General features: G+C 36.1%; 1 protein-coding gene across 2 annotated transcripts in view; it reads right to left on the bottom strand.

The window, feature by feature from the left end:
• Nucleotides 1–16,921, bottom strand: part of PARD3B (par-3 family cell polarity regulator beta) — a 1,004,964-nt gene that overhangs the window by 458,861 nt on the left and 529,182 nt on the right. For both annotated transcript variants that reach the window (XM_081260439.1, XM_081260440.1), the window contains 3 exons: nucleotides 16,389–16,747; nucleotides 13,396–13,535; nucleotides 11,780–11,908 (listed from right to left, as the gene is read on the bottom strand). In XM_081260439.1, coding sequence (XP_081116565.1) covers nucleotides 11,780–11,908; nucleotides 13,396–13,535; nucleotides 16,389–16,747 — 628 coding nt within the window. The remainder of the gene's footprint in view (nucleotides 1–11,779; nucleotides 11,909–13,395; nucleotides 13,536–16,388; nucleotides 16,748–16,921) is intronic.

Raw genomic sequence — 16,921 nt, 5'->3', positions numbered from 1 at the left:
GTAAGAACACTGGACTAAACTTTTTGGAGGATGAGACAACATGAAGGAAAAGCATGGTGTTACCTAATAGTCGGTACCAACTAACAGACATATAATCTTGGCCATCTTGAGCCTTGCAGCCTGGCAACTGCTCCAGTTAAATTCAGCTGCATGAATTAGTGCAAACAAAATCAGCAGAGGAACCTCTTATGCAACTCACAGAACTGTGAGAAATAACAAGTTATTATCTTAAACCTGTGAGTTTGGGGGTAGTTTGTTAAATGGCAATTATAACTCAAATATAAAACTTATAGAAGAAGGCACTGATTAGATCTGAAATTCACATTTGATAGATTTTCTCTGTTATATGGAGAAATGGTCCTGTTATAGACTTGTTCACGGGATGCCCTAAGTAGTCAACACAATGATCACTACAACCAAAATATTTCTTTCTGCTCCTTACCTTACCTTCTGGGTCCTCAGTTTACTCCCTTATCTCTGGCTCATGTTTTGCTGTATCCCTAGAAGTTTTCTTTTCTCTCCTTGTTTTTGAATCTATCCAGAGATCAATAAGAACCCCATTTCATAGATATAACCTTTTATGATTTTAAAGTCCTTTGATTTTGACAGTCCTTGGACCTTCAAGGGACTTGATTGTTCTCTCAGATTCTTCCTTAAACTTGTACAACTGTTTTCCTCTTGTTAGCTTTCCCCAGAGAGGACAGATACCATTGTAACTTTTCTTCTCTAATGGCACATAGCACTGCCTAAACTCTTGGTGTTTGGGGACCATGTTTTAGTACATTTTTAAAAACCTAGGGCATGGCCATTTGGCAGAAATATACATTCAATGAATATCTGAGCAGATAATTCAGAAAATAGGTGTTCAGTAAATATTTACTGAATACTTAAGCCCTGTTATCTCCAACGCGGATCCAGAAATAGAAAAGGGGGCCCAAGAAGACAATTCCTCTGGATCACAAACCTTTCTGAGTATCACGAAAGACAGGCTTTTGGTTTCAGGGAGATGGAGTAAGGGAAATTATGAATAAATATTTTGGTTGAGTGTTCTTGTGTTTGGCCAATTTTTGTTTGCTTGCTTTTTAAAATTTGTTTATATTTATTTTCCTCTACCAGTGGGAAGCCAAAAATCTAAAGATGAAATATACAATTGCTTGGAACAAGGCTGCTGGAAGTCTGTAACTCACCTACAGGCTGCTGAGGCCCACAGTACCAAGAGCCAGGACCACTGATTCTACGGCTTATGGAATGAATGATGTGCAAGGGGAGCCTTGCTGTTCTTGGAGGTGACACTTTTATCCCATCTTTTACAATTACCTCCATCTTATCACCACCTGGCATCTTAGTATAATTTAGGGTAATGACTATTCCCTGTATCACTGTCACTGCCTGGCATTCTCACATACGGTAAAAATAAATAAATACATCTGTAATTGAGAGGTGACATACAGGTTGTTATTTGGTCAGAAGTAAGAAAAGAAGGTAAAGAGAGAGGAAGAAAAAAAGAGAAAGAGAAAATATAAAAATATTGAAATAACATTTCAAGTTCTTAAGGAGCCTTCCTTAGGTCCTTAGCCTCTAAGAAACACAAAGAATTAATTATGGAAAGACTAGGTGATAAAAGTCCTTCATATAACTCAATAAATGGCCACGAAACATAATTGAACTCATTTAGAATCGAATATCCTGCCATCCAGGGCAGATTTAAAGAAGGGTAAACTTAAAGAGACATAACAATATTAAATGTTCTTTTGTCTTTTTAACATTTATGATAAAACAATCTTTTTCAAGAGAGAACTGGGAATGCAGCGGATCTCCATTTAGACATCAACAAGAATTAAATTGTATATGAATTATACTTGGGCATCTTAATTTAAATAATTATAATATCTTAAAGAAAAATGCATCTTAACCCCTGCAATGTTTTGTTACAGATGACAAGTTCCATGAAAGGGCACCTATCTATTGCTGTGTTAGGCATCATGTGTTCTGCTCACTCATTAAAAATAATGAGAACACATTTAAAAGTCATTGCCCAGAGAATCTTTGGGGACGGGGCATGGGAAGAAGTAAGTGGCAACAGATCGTTATGTTTTATCAGCCCTTAGGAAAAAAAGAAAAAAAACCAATGATCTTAAGTTGATAGTCTTTAATGAAAAAGATCACACATTTTCCTAGAAGAACAGGCAGATGAAACATGTTCGAATCTCTAAGTATATTTCAAAGTGAAATGGACTGTAGTGGCAGTTTCACATAGGTGCTATTTACTTTGTAACAGCTGGAAAAGTCAACCACAATCAATTAAGGGACTATCCTCCTATCTTTAAATATTGTTTTACAAAATTAATGCATTTCTTTATCATACACGAAATGTACCTTAACAAATGTATTGATCACAGGCACAGAGGCAATTAAGCTAATCAAGGTCATCCCCAGAGTTTTGTAACCCAACTTCTTACACAGCTGCTCTATATTAACAGCTGTCATATATTACTGGTAACATTTGGATAACTGGTAAGAAGAATGATATTGTCAGTGGTTGGTCACAGTATTACTTTTTCTGAGCTGTTTAAACATGTATATTCAGAAAATTCTCCTCTCTCTCTCTCTCTCTCTCTCTCTCTCTCTCTCTCTCTGTGTGTGTGTGTGTGTGTGTGTGTGTGTGTGTGTCTGAAAGCCTAATCATGGTCACAGTGGCCTCTAATAAGACATATGTCTTGCACCAGGAAAGTAGGGCTGAGTCTCATGGCTCTTCATTGTTAACTTTGCAAGAAGATGTAATTAGGCCCCAGTCCTCTGAAATGTCACGAGAGCTTCTTCACAGAATACAACACTCCTCTTTCTCTACTTCCAATCTCCAGCAGAACCATTCTTGTGATAAAAGCCATTAAGTATTTATCTTCTGACACCTGGAAGCCATACAACCTGGCAAAATGGCCAGAGCTTCCTCCATCTGTTTTAATAATGCTGAACCACAGCATTTATCATCATCTATTTTATCAAGACTAGATTTTGCTGACAAGAGGGTTCAGTAAAATTCTTTCAGGTATAAGTACTTCCTAGAGAGTAGCAAATGACTATTAATCCCTCAGCCTTGTGGGTTACTGAAAGCATTCAAAAAAGCTGGCAAAGATTCAGGACCTAGTCTCTTCACCCTGAGCGCAAGTCCAGAAAGTTCAGAGTTTCTCAGTGAAGCAAAAGTCTTGCTTAAAAAAATACTTCTGACTTTGACAAACAATGTGAACTTTGGTAAGGAACAATATTTCGTGCTCCATTTTTCGTCATCTGTAAAATAAATGGAAACTTAATTACAGCTGTTTTGTGATAGGAAATAAGCATTGTTTTTCTAGGAACTTTGAAATCTTGGATGCTAGTTGCTCCATAGCAGAATGGCAGAAGGTGGAATGTGGTCCATGTAGGGGAATCAATGGAACATGCCTCACCCTTTAGCATCCAATGGAGGTCATAAAGGGAAAGGGAGAAGGGTAGTAGGTATAACTGCTGTGATAACACAGTCTTCCAAGCCTTTCAAAAGTACCTCCTTTTGGTATATATCTAAATCTACAAGTTACAAGGTGGTACATTACAAATTTTGAGCACAATCAAATTGAGTGTGGAAATTTTAGTGCACAATCAAGTTGCGCCTGAAAAAGTCAAATAGAATTGAGTTTGCCTAAATAAATCAGGTGTAATTGCATTGGGTAACTGGATTGCACTCAGCGCTGGACCATTTCCAAAATGAGGGGCACACAGCCAAAAAGGCATGGCTCAATTGGGCTTGAAATTTTCACAGAACAAGAAATTGTTCACAGTACAGAAAAATAAGGCTGGAAATCTGATTATTGAAGCAGGTTAGTTAGAGCCACTAAGTTATCTGATAGCCCTTATGTTCTTTATAATGAACCCAATTTCCAGTGGTTCTCAAATTTGAGTGAGCATCATAATCACCTGGAGGACTTAACACATCTCTCAGTCCTACCTCCAGAGCTTCTGATTCAGCAGGACAGGAGGGAAACTTCAGTAGGACTGTAGAGAAACTAAGAATCCATAATGTCTATCCGGTTCCCAATTGGTACTAATATTGCTGATCTGAGACCACACTTTGAGAACCACTATTCTAACAAATCATTGTAGCTAAAATTGAAGCATTTAAAAGATACTTTAAAATATCTTTAAACATTTAAATAAATACCTGTAATACTTTTAAATAGAAAGTAGTGATATTGCTTTTCTGTCTTTACAAGTAAACTGTACAACTAGACTATGCAAATGTCTTCATATCTGAAACCACCTACATTATGATTTACATTCAAAACTATCCTAACCCATACTGTCTTATGAAGCTATAAATAGAGATCACTCTCACTCAGAAATCTGAGGAAATCCCTGCATATTTTTAGATTTGGTTGAAAATAATCATACAGGATATGTAAGACACTAAATGCAGATTTTATGTGTGTATATGTGTGTGTGTGTGTGTGTGTGTGTGTGTGTGTGTGTGTGTATATATATATATATATATATATATATATATATATATATATATATATATGCAGTAACAGCCTCTTTAGCAATTCCTTTCCCACCTTCTTTATACTATTGGTTTTAGTGATCTGTGGCTTTCATTCAGTCAGTCAACAAAAGTTTACTGACCATATTCATGCTCCAGGCATAGGAAATGACAAGAGTGAACATTATTTGGTACTTACTGTATGTTAGAATCTGTGTTCAGTAATTCTTATATCGACTCTACAAAGTATGTAGACATTGAAAGATTGGATAAGTCTTCAAAACTCCAAAGCAGGGCTTCACATCCAGGCCACAAGGTCTCATCTGCTATTTCTCTATAGTTCTTAGATTGAATGGAAAGATTTTAATATTATGTGATTCAGAGGCATTGTAAGGGGAATTTTGAATATAGATGGAAAACTAAATATGGCTCCATTAGCCAGAAGTGGAGGCTCAAGGAAGCTTTGCCCAAACAATGAGTCTGCTGATAGATACACTAAGGAGTTATGATGTGAAAGGGAGGGAGATTGGAGTCTTAGGCAGAGGCAAGGCTCATTGCAAACGTTTGGCAAGGAGATGGCACTGGAAATATTCAAACAGATAAAGAGTTTGGAATGGCTAGAGAGGAGAGAGAGAGAGAGAGAGAGAGAGAGAGAGAGAGAGAGAGAGAGAGAGAGAGAGAATATGCTAGGATCCATGGGATCCATGAAAGAAACTAAATTCTAAGATAAAAATAATTGCTTTCTTTTCCAAATCAGCCTGTGCTTCTGTTAATGACATTACTAGTCCTCTGAACTCAAATTTTTGCAGTCATTAAAATTTCTCATTCCATCATTCCCACATCTATTAGTTGCCAAAACCAAAGTTTTCTAACCCCATTCCAAACAGATAGGAAACCCTAACCTTTGCATTGACTTTCTCTCGTTCAGAGAAGCAGTGGAGATAATAGTAACAAGGAACATTTGTTGAATCCCATACTATGCAGCCTTTTCTAAAAATTTATATACATCTTATTTAATCCTACCAAGTCTCTCGGGTGAACACTACTCTGATCCCCGTGTTTGGAATGACAAATGGAAGCTCAGGGAGGTACCATTATCAAGGCCATTCAGTAAATAAGGATAGAGCCAAGATTCAACCCAAGTCTGACTGATTCCAGATCCCAAGTTGATAACCAGCACCCCCTAGTGAATAACAATAAGCTTTTAGCAAGCATCCCAACATCTCTTTGCCCCATCAAATTTATTACAAATAGTACTATTTCTCCTGTTAGCTCCTTGCTCAGTAATCTATCCAAGGGGGCTGCTCACCATCTCCTTGATATATTTTATACTTTTCAATCTCTGAATAATTAAAGATCATTTTTATTTGTTTCCCACTTTTAGTTTTGCATTTTGAAATCCTAGTAAACCATTAAGGTCCTTCCCAAATGCTGTCATATTGATGAAAGCTTTCTTGGTCCCTGACATACATGATGTTTCTGTAACATCTTATTTGTATAACAATCTCATCACTCTTCTATATGGGCTAGAAGCTGCTTGAGGATAGGTACACATTTTATTCAACCCTGGAGTTTGTGTTAGAGATCCTTGAGAAAGATTCAGTACATGCCAGTTGAATGAAAATGCAGTAAGAAGCAAATGGGAGTTATTGTAGGGAGAAGGTGAAATGGAAACTATCATAGTAAAAATTCTAAAGTCTATAGAACTGTGTTACCAAATTCACAAATTATAGTGATGCATATTGTGTGTGTGTGTGTGTTTCCATAATTACTAAAATTGAAAACCATAACCCTTGCACTTTGGTTTAGGTAGAAAAATCAATCTGAAATTATCCTTCAATTTCTGCTACTTCGCCACAAATAGCTACTATAATATTCATTCTTCCTTAAGTATCTTGGTTAATTAAGCATGGAATCATTTGAATCAAATAGCCAAAGGGAATAAAATAATATATCAGTTCAATGAGGTTCATCTAAGATTTCAAGCCAAAATTCTTCCATGATTTATGATGTCAAATAATTTGACATATAAAGGTGCAAATTTTTTTACTTAATAATAAGGTAATGTAAATGTTGAAGAAGGTGGGACCATATCTCATTGCCACAGTGGTCACAGGGACAGGTAAATATGGTAGCGTTTGAATACACTAAACTCGGCAACGACTAAGGGCATCTCCATACACGTGTGCCTCATTTTTCCTTAGCAAAAGCAATGTTCCTAAGTGAAGGCCAAATCAGCGTGACAAACATACCTAACTTTTGGTTCTCCATCATACCAGGCAGGAGAAATGTTCTTACTTGAAATATAGTTAATCCCACTCACAGAGACCAGCATTTAATAGCAGGCAAACTTAGCAGGTAGAAATTATAAATACATTTGAAATTTTCTCAGCTCGTTTTACCCACCAGGGGTTGCTGTGATTTTCAGGATAATTTAAAGATAAGGCAGCAGGTCAGAAAATGAAACGTTAAAGAGGTTAACAAAGAAATGACAGAATATTTTCCTTCCCAACATAAATGAAAGAAGACAGACACATGCATGCACATGAGGATGCATGGCAAATAACTCTCTTCTCTTTCTTTCTCTCTCTCAAAAAGAATTAAGGCATGAAATTAACAGAAAACCTTTAGTTGTTCAGGATAATTTCTAAATGGAAAAATGGCCTTAGATGACTCTGCATAAGATGAAAAGAATTTCAGGCATCAGGGATAGAAAAGGACTGGTAGGCCACATCTCTCACAGAACAGACTCAATACACGACTGAGAAGTAACATCAAGTTCATTTCAAGTGGAGACCAAACACAGTGGTTTCACCTTCTGATTCTGTTACCAACACTAATCTCAAAGTACCTTCCGAAAAATCATCCCTTATATGAACACCTCTTCAATAAAGTCTCAACCTGTCAAGGGGGTGAGGACTTCAAAGGATCTTGTAGCCTGGGATTCTAGAAAAACTACCTTTGAAGCACAGTTCTTTTGGTAAAGAAACATACTAAAAACAGCTAAATCATATTGATGTTCTTATATAAATTGCTCTCATTTGATTCTCCAGCCCAGCCTGATACAGATGAAAAGGTGGTTAGCTAAATGTGCTGCTAAACTTATACTGCTGACGGATTGCTCAGGAGGAAGGACAGGGACCTGCAAATATAAGTTCAGCACAGTTCTCCTAGGTGGCAGGTCAGGAGACTGACCAGGAAACGGACGCTAAAGCCTTTGGAATGACAGAGGGTCACATCCGAGAGACAATACTATTTTGAGACTTCCTGTATGACTGCTGACCACATGCTCCAGTAGCTGTTAAGCATTGAGACTTTACAAGAAGCTAATGATAGCAAGGAAGTGAGGAAGATTTAGTTGCTGGAAAACAGGCAGGGTAATGCTGTTCAGATGGTATAGAGCTCATGAAATAGCAAGGTTAAAACAAAAAGGGAAAGGACAGTTTCTCTGAACAGGAAAACAATAAACACAGTTTGTTTTCCTCAAAGGAGATAGAATGAGACAAAAGCAGGAAATGTTGTCCTTCCTTCATCCTGCCACATTTTCAATGGAAAGTCAAGTATGTGCATCAATCATGATAAGAGAGAAGAGACCAAAGTGATACTATCTTCCCTTTTTCAAAAGGAAAGCAAAGAGATGCATCACATAACATTTCATTCCTCATTTTGTTCTTTCAGAGTCCAGTGCATGCCACACCTAGAAGTAATTCCCACTGAAAGAGTCCTGTCCATGCAAACATGACCTCTCTTTAAACTTTCAGTTTAGTTCTTGCTTCTTGGCATTCACATCAGGCATTTGGGCTGAAAAAAAAAGTACTATTCTTTATTTATCCAACACAAAGATTTTGGGTCCACATGAGTTAGGTACTTATAAGCCTCAAAGGCAAACCCTCCTTTTTTTTTCTGTGATTACAGAAAGTATTCCTCAAATTTCTACAGTGGACAGTCAAATATTTTTGAGTGTAGATATAGTCCAGAAAGTTCTAAGAGAATGAATACTAATCACATGCTTTTCATTTTTTTGAAACTAAAAACAAGGAGTACAAATAAGTTATTTGTGTTCATAATATCATACTTGCACAATTAATTTAATGACTCCCTGGTGGGCTCAGCCTATGAGGTCATTTATGGGATAGAAATCAAATTTCATGAAATTTTATTAAAGAAAAGTGAAATAATATACGCAGGCTGCCTCACTTACAAAAGGTAAAAGTGGTAGGTTATAAAAAAATTTGTTTGACATTCAGTATTTTGGATCCCAGAATAGATTTTTTTTTAATTAAATAAAGAAAACAATTGTTCAAAAATAGTAATTATTCCTAGGGAAGCCTGTATAAATCTATTCACTTCATAATATGTCTAAAGGATAGTATTATGTTCATATTACAGTGACAGTGGTAACGTTCTAGAAAAAATAATTATAGCTAGTGGTATTAAAAACTTATAATTAGCCACAGATGATAAGAGCTTTACATGTATTTGTTCTTTTAATCCTACAACAAATTTATATTCCTTATATAGATTAGGAAGCTGAGCCTCAGAATGATTTTGTGTCCTGCTCTCAATCACACAGCTAAATGGTAGATACAGAAGTTGAGGTCTAGGAGTTGAAGTCCAGTGACAATGTTAAATGTTAGGAGACCTGGGCCTGTAGTACCAGCTCAATGTGGGAGACTGGGTGGGTTTTTCAACTACTCTACTCCTTTGCTTACTCACTGCAAAATTAGTTGGACTTACTGATTTTTACAACTCCCTTTAGTGTAAAAATTCTATTATTCCATTGGCTAACTTCTAGATACACTTGTCTTTGATAGAAAATGCATTTAGAATAACAACCTAGAATAAGATCGATCAGCATCCCTCCCCCTTTACTTGGGGGAGTGAGAAGAAGAAATTAGCTATGGAGTCAGGAATTCTAGAGATCATACAAGAGAACTGTCAGAACCACCAGATGTGGACCTGGTGGGGGGGCTCCTGAGGGTTTACATTAGAACTCTGTCGTTAGGTTCTCTTGCATGCATAAGGGCTGGCTGAAATGTTTCTCTTTCTATGAAGGGCTTTGTTCCTTTTAGAAACATAGTTCAACAGAATGAACAGTCAAAACTTCTTTCCTTTCTCTCCTATCTCTGAAATAAAGACACAATCCCATGGATGTTTTCTCTGAGTTTTTATCTTTAGCAAACAAAGGTCTGAATAAGAAGTGAAAGGACTTCCTACTCTATGTACACGCTGCCCCCTTTCTTATCATTTCTTTTCACTTTCACCCTGGTAGAAAAAGCCCAAGGTCTTTGAATAAACAAAGTTGAAAGAAAAACCATCTGTAATTCAGAGGAAAAAAACCGAGGACTTAGGCTTCTGCAGCATTTCTTGGGAAGAGAAAGGAGCTTGAGCAAGAAGAGATTCTGCCTTCCAAAATGGTTGAGTGCAGAAAAAACAAGAAGAGGAAAGGAGCTGGGTTCCCTGGTGCACACCTGTAATCCCAGCAGCTCAGGAGGCTGAGGCAGGGGGATTGTGAGTTCAAAGCCAGTCTCAGCAAAAGTGCTAAGCAATTCGGTGAGTCCCTGTCTCTAAATAAAATACAAAATAGGGCTGGTCATGTGGTTCAGTGGTCAAGTGCCCCTGAGTTCAATCCCTAGTTCCCAAAAAAAAAGAAGAGAAAAGGAGGTGAACGGTTTGTCTTTATGACTTACACCACTCACTCTTCTTGTTTTCTGTTTGACTACAGTTCTTCCCAGCACATACAGTGGGGCAAGGGAGACGATGAACAAGAGCATGGGAAAGACAGGGAAGGAGCAGCGGAATCCAAGTACAGATTGATATCTTAGAGGTTGTTTAGACTTATTTAACTTTCCTGATGGGAGAATGTTTATTATAGAGGACTCTTGACAGATGGTAAGGCAGGCCATGTTTGAATATTCTAAGTAACACTTTTTGTTCTTATACAGTCTGATAGTTGGAAAGTTCTTACAACATTATCTCCTTCCAGCCATTTTCTTTGGGAAAGTTCAAAGAGAGTAGGAAAAGAGTCTTCATTGTTTTTGCATGCCCCAAATCTCTTAACTTTGCACCAACCGGATACACTGTTTGTTAGATATTCGGTGAAAATTATCATGTCTTCTAAACTTTCTCTTCTTTAAGCTAAATAACCTCATTAACTCTCCCAAGGAACCCTCACTGTTCTGATGATCAAACTCTAGGGACTGACTATGTTACCTATATGTGCCTATGTCATCTCTTACACAGATTCAAAAAAAATCAAATTTAAAAAAACAAGGAGTAATTTAAAGTCCCTTTATCACATCTGCTTTCCTTTGTTGTTAGTCACAAACTCCCTTTTGAATTTTCTATAGCCTTCTTTTAAAAAATGGTATTTCAATAAATAAACAATATGAATTCATTGTAATACATATACAAGAAAATTAAAATTTCTCATAGCCTCAGCATTTTGGGTACATTTCTTCCCAATTATAGTGTTATAGTTTTTAATGTAATCTGATCATTCTGCATGTATAATTGTATACAATTTTATTTTTTACTTAACATTATACCATATCTTCTCATGCCATTAACAACTCCTCACTGAGCCCGTTTATTATATTTCATTGGAGAAATATCTAGTTATTATCTAACCAATACCTTACGGCTATATAGCACCAAATATATCACTGTTTTGTATAGGACTTTGGGGAAAAAATCAATGTACATGAATTTTTTCCATATCTTTGATCATCAATTCAGGACAGATTACTAAAAGTGTAGTTTCTAGGTCAAAGGATATACATTTTTATGAAGACTTAAAATTTTCTTCCTCAAGATGCCTTTCCCAGTCCTTGAGACCTGTAGTGTTAATCTTAACATGCTATGGTTCTCCTTCTTAATTTTCATTTCCATTTTGAAGACTGGCTTCTATTTCTGTTTTTTTTTTTTTTTTAGATATTCCATGAAAGAGGGGCAAGGAACTATTTTGTTTTATGTAGGTCTTAGCCCACAGCATATATTCCATATATATTTTATTTAATTAGTTTGATTTTGTTGAATAGTTATCATTAAACGTGTTTGAATCTGTATACCCAAAGCATTGTTTACATATACCCAATTCCTTGCAACAATACCTAAAAAAATGTGATACTCCAAAGGAATAAATACTCAAATTCAACTTTGGTATAAATGAGTCCTGTAACTTAGAACTAGGTAGTAAACTACTGTGAATTCAACGAGTGTGTTAAGATCTTCATTGAAAATTCAGTGAGACTGAGCTCTGAACATTACCAGTTCTCGGGGCAGAAAATTTCCTTCTTGGCGAGCGATGACCAGAGAGGCTGTCTCTCCCTGCTTGGTGCTCCTTAGCATAGCCACAAGCTCTTCCTGAGTTCGTCCAGTGACATCTCTGCCATTTACCTAATGAATAAAATCATATGAATAGTCACAATTACATTTTCTGACCATCATTATTATGATGCTGAACAAACTCAGTCAGTCATTAGTAACAGCAATTTTTTCTAAGCCATCACATTCTTCGGAGGGGAAAATCAAATTGACAGGTACCAGAGATTGACTTGTCAATTAGGTGGAAAGTAGATTTCAAATGCTTACTTGGAACCATTTTCTACCCAATAGAACAAGAAGAAATGAACTATTATTACATGGCCAATTCCTCTGGCAATATGAGTATTTCTTATATGATTCTAAAATGCTCTTATGTCCAGAAAATTATAGTCAGAAGATTGTCATAAGTTATTGGAAATTCTAATTTGGAGCTATGTTAGTCATTTGGTGCATCTTCCTCATGATCTAGAACTACATCTAGATCTAAAGCTAGTCTTGATTTCATGCCCTAAAAGAGTGAAAATAAACCATCCAGTTTTACTAAAGATAATTTCTTAAGAGGTAAATACATCAGCAACATAGGATTAACAAGAATATGATGCTATTAAAAAATGAATGAAAAAAGACTTTCAGATATTCCAAATAATTATCTATGTTAAAACCCATTTAGCTGTTTCTATTATTAGCTGTGTATACCAGGTTATGAAAATTTGGACAATGCATAGTTCAACCTGAGAAACACCCTACCCCTTAAAAGTTAAAAAACAAAACAAAACACTATTGCAAAGGCTTGGGTGTGACTGAAATTTTTTGACCTCACTGAATATATGATGAACTGTTGGAGTTAATGCAAATTCTCCAAGAACCCTAAGAAGTAAGAAAGAGAAGATATGGAAAAGTCTTCATTATTATTTGACCCCATATCACTGATCTCACTGGGGACTTAACATTAAGTTAGGCTACTCATTAACTAGTTTCATAATTAGAGTCCTTATCTTGTCTATAAGTAATAAATTTTAATATATTTTATATTATTCAAAATGAAATGCTAGTGTACAGTTAGCCTTCCATATCCATGGATTTCATTAGAATCTGTGGATTCAATGAATCTCAGATTTAAAAAAATATTTTTAAAAATCTTTTATATGAGAATGGGAAGTTATAGTCCACGTATGTATAATATGTCAAAATATATTCTACTGTCATGTATAAAGAGAACAAATTAAAAAAAAACTTTAAAAATTCCTTGTATATGCATTGAACATGTACAGATTTTTAAATGCCATTATTCCTTAAAAAAATATGGTATAATTGTCATTTTCACAGCTTTTATATGGTATTAGGTATTATAAGTTATCTAGAAATGATTTAAAGTATACAGGAGGGTGGTGTCCAGATTATGAACCATCTTACATAAAGGACCTGAGCATCTGCAGAAGGTAGTAATCTTGCAGAGTGGTGCTGAAACCAATCTGCCAGGGCTACTGTGAGAGACAGCTATATATGTTCATGTATTTATTTATTAATATTTTATCAAAGATATTAATTTAAATCCTTACCTCCAAAATTCTGTCTCCTGACTGTAGCCGGCCATCTTTTATTGCTGCTCCCTTTGGCAAAATGTTTTTCACAAAGATGGGACCAGGACCGTGAATGGAAGAATCTCTGGTAACCACAGTGAAACCAAGTCCTTCAGGGCCTAGCGGATAAGACCAGAAAAGTGAACAGTCACTTTCAGCATACACGATATTATATTCAATCTTACAGTAAAAATCTGCCTAATTTAGACTAATGTAGAATAAGTAAAATATTTACATTCCAGGAGGTTTAAAATATGCTTCAGTTCCTCTGGTTTCAAATAAAATCATGGTTTCTGCCAGGCCATGATGGTATCAAAGTGAATATGGTACCCTATATATATGTGTTACGCTTTTGTTTATTCAGGTTTGGGAAGAAATGCACATGTTATCCATATGCCTGAGATGGGTTCCTCAGTAAACCATAACCTGCCTGCATGATTTCCTGGGAAGGAAAGGGCGATTTGATCTGAATTTGGTCAGTTTCTCAGTCAGCTGGCCCATCTGTGGCTCACCCGTCTGTTTGTGTCCTGAACCTGTATAAGCCAAACATCTCAGGTCCTGTCAGCAAGAAATCTGATGCACCTCCTTATTCTCTCACATCTCTAATTTCTCCCTTCCAGTGTATTTTTCACTCTCTGAGGGATGCTCAGCTGTCTCTGCTATAAAGAACTGTTACTTCAATTGCATTGCTTCTCCAAGCTTCCATCACCAATGTCCCACCACTAGGGATAGGATAAATGTCCTCCACAGGCCTGCGTGTAAGAGGCTTGGTCCCTAGGTTATGCCACTGTTGGGAGGAGGTTAGACACATCATTAGTGGTTTGCTCTAGCAGTGGGTACTGGGACCCTTCTCTTTCTCTCTCTCTTTGCTTCCTGGCCACCATGAAGTAAGAAGCTTGCTCCGTGACATATTCCCATCATAGTATACTGCTGTCACAGACTCAAAAGCACCTGAACAATCAACCATGGACAGAAACCTTCAGAACTGTAAGCCTAAATAAACCTTTCCTCTTTTTAACTGTTATCTCAGGTATTTTATTATAGTAATAAAAAGCTAACCAACACATCGACCAATGACAATACCCAATAATTCTTCCTATTATCAATTTAATTTAGCCTTGACACTTCCCACCAATTGTTTTCTGAAATTAATTCCCCTTGGTTTTAATGTTTTTATTTTCTGATTATTATCCTACCTCTGTGATCATATAACATCTGTCACTAGTACATACCCTTGTCTTCCCACATGAACACAAATGTTTCCCAAGGCTCTATTTTGGATGAATTTGTCCCATGGCTTTGGCCAGCTACTGGATCCTATATTATCTCCCTATAGGAAAGACTAAGATCCCCTTGGCCCTAATCTCTCCTTTTGATATCAGTTTTCTAGATATCACTATATGCATTTCAAACTTCACTATGTACTTCTTTCTCTAATTCAGATTCTGATCTTTTCCAATAGCCTCACCTACTTAAAATTCTAGTTTCTATCAATGACATCTCCATTATGCAAGTTGCCCTGAGAACATCATCAATGATTGTAATTTCTCTTCCTTCCTTCCTAGAGTCTTTCATCTATTAAGGAATATGTATTATATTTCTGCATTTAGACACAGGCAACACATCCTGTACTGACCCTTTATTGTCTGTTTTTTTCATTAGTATATCTATTTGATTCTAGATTAATCTTCCCAAAGTATACCTGTGATGTCATATTCTTTATTTTTACATTCAAGTCTTTCTTATAGATTTTTTTTAATATTTATTTTTTTCAGTTTTTGGTGGACACAACATCTTTTTTTAAAAATGTTTTATTTTTATGTGGTGCTAAGGATCAAACCCAGCACCTCACGCATGCCAGGCAAATGTGTTACTGCTTCAGCCATATCCCCAGCCCTCTTATAGATTTTTAAAGTGATTCTATGACTCATATTTATGTCCTCAAAGAACCTAACTTCACATATTACGCATAGCTGGATTATTTGTACATAGACTACAACAGATGCATTTAAATAAAAAAGCTTAATTGCTGAGCAATTAAGGATCTATGCTTCTTATTCAATACATTTTATTTCCAGTATAGGATTCTTATAAGTGAATAAAAGTTTTATCAGAGACTCTTTTAAGAACAACTAAAGAGACATATTTTGAAATACACTTGTAGGTATTCTAAAATTACCTTGTAACCACTAAATTCTCTATTAATTCAGTAAAGAATCTATGAGATCTTGGTTCCTTTTGAATTGTCTTGAAAAACAAAGGATTTTAGAAGGTTGTAATAGGGAAAGGAAATATTAGACAAAAGTTTCAAAATGAACAAGAAACATAATAGCCCATGAACACCTTATATGTGCATATGTGTATATAGTATTTCATAAGTACTCATGGGTGTACATGATCTAGTCTCACTGATTTGTGCTTGTAATGGATAGAAAAATTTAAAAGAATGAAGAAAGATTATACATGTGCTCAAAATTAGGTATGTTTTAAAACAGTGTTTGTAATGCTAAATCAGTGAAATTAATAATCATATATTTGCTTTCTGAAGAGTCAACTTTTTGCTTATATAAAATTGTTCTAAGGAACCAGAGACCATATCTCTGTTGGACTTGTCCTAAAGGATGCTTTAAAACATTATTAATTGTGCTTGAAACTGGGACAACTGGATTTTAGTTCCTATTTAGTGTTAAGTTAGAATACAATATTGCTTGGCCTCAATCAAGTTTGCAATGATTCTTTCCACTCTCCAACATGTCTTTATTGTTTCCTTGTTTCAAATAATCTATACTCTGTAGAAGAGAAGAAAGTATTACAATTTCAAGAAATTTAAGTTACCTAAGTATACACTTAAATCTATTCTTTGATACAATTAAATAAAGGGAGAATTAACTAAATTAGGCTTAATGCATTTCTCTTAACCAATTTTACATGTTACAATAATAGAATGCTATTAAGCATAATTTAATAATTACCTTTCTTTAGGTCAATCTTAATTTTCTTTGCATTTTTCTTGCTGCCAAACCCCATGAGAGGGGAGAGTGAGGGAGATGAAGATTTTCTTCCTAGTCTTGGTACTCGGGGACTCTTGTTTTGTTGCAGAGAAGGTGATGCATCTGCTTCAGGACTATTTGTTCCTGTGAGATTTACTGTCTTTACTCCAGATTTCCCATGGACAGGAGGAGGTGCTTTTGTTCTCAAAACTCCATCATTGCTACTAAAAATGTTAAGAGGTCCAATGACTGATTTTTCATACTGCTCACGGTTTTGAGGTGGAAGCACGTGGAGAAGCACATCTGGGGATTTCATTGCCTGGCGGAAGACATCTTGTGCCCTTGAAAAAGTCAGTAAATGTGTCATGATACAGTGGCTAGCAGCTACCTTCCACAGTACTCCAGCACAGAGGCAACCAGGCTCCGCACAGGAGCTCAGGCATAAGACACTGTCCATATTACTACCAGTATGACTGTGCTACCTAAACATCAGAGTTTACCACTAACTACCTGCC

This window comes from Spermophilus citellus (assembly GCF_964194105.1).
Source record: "Spermophilus citellus genome assembly, chromosome: 11".
NCBI lineage: Eukaryota > Metazoa > Chordata > Mammalia > Rodentia > Sciuridae > Spermophilus > Spermophilus citellus.
The sequence above is the reverse complement of the archived record's forward strand: the minus strand, read 5'-3'. Positions and strand labels throughout refer to the sequence as shown.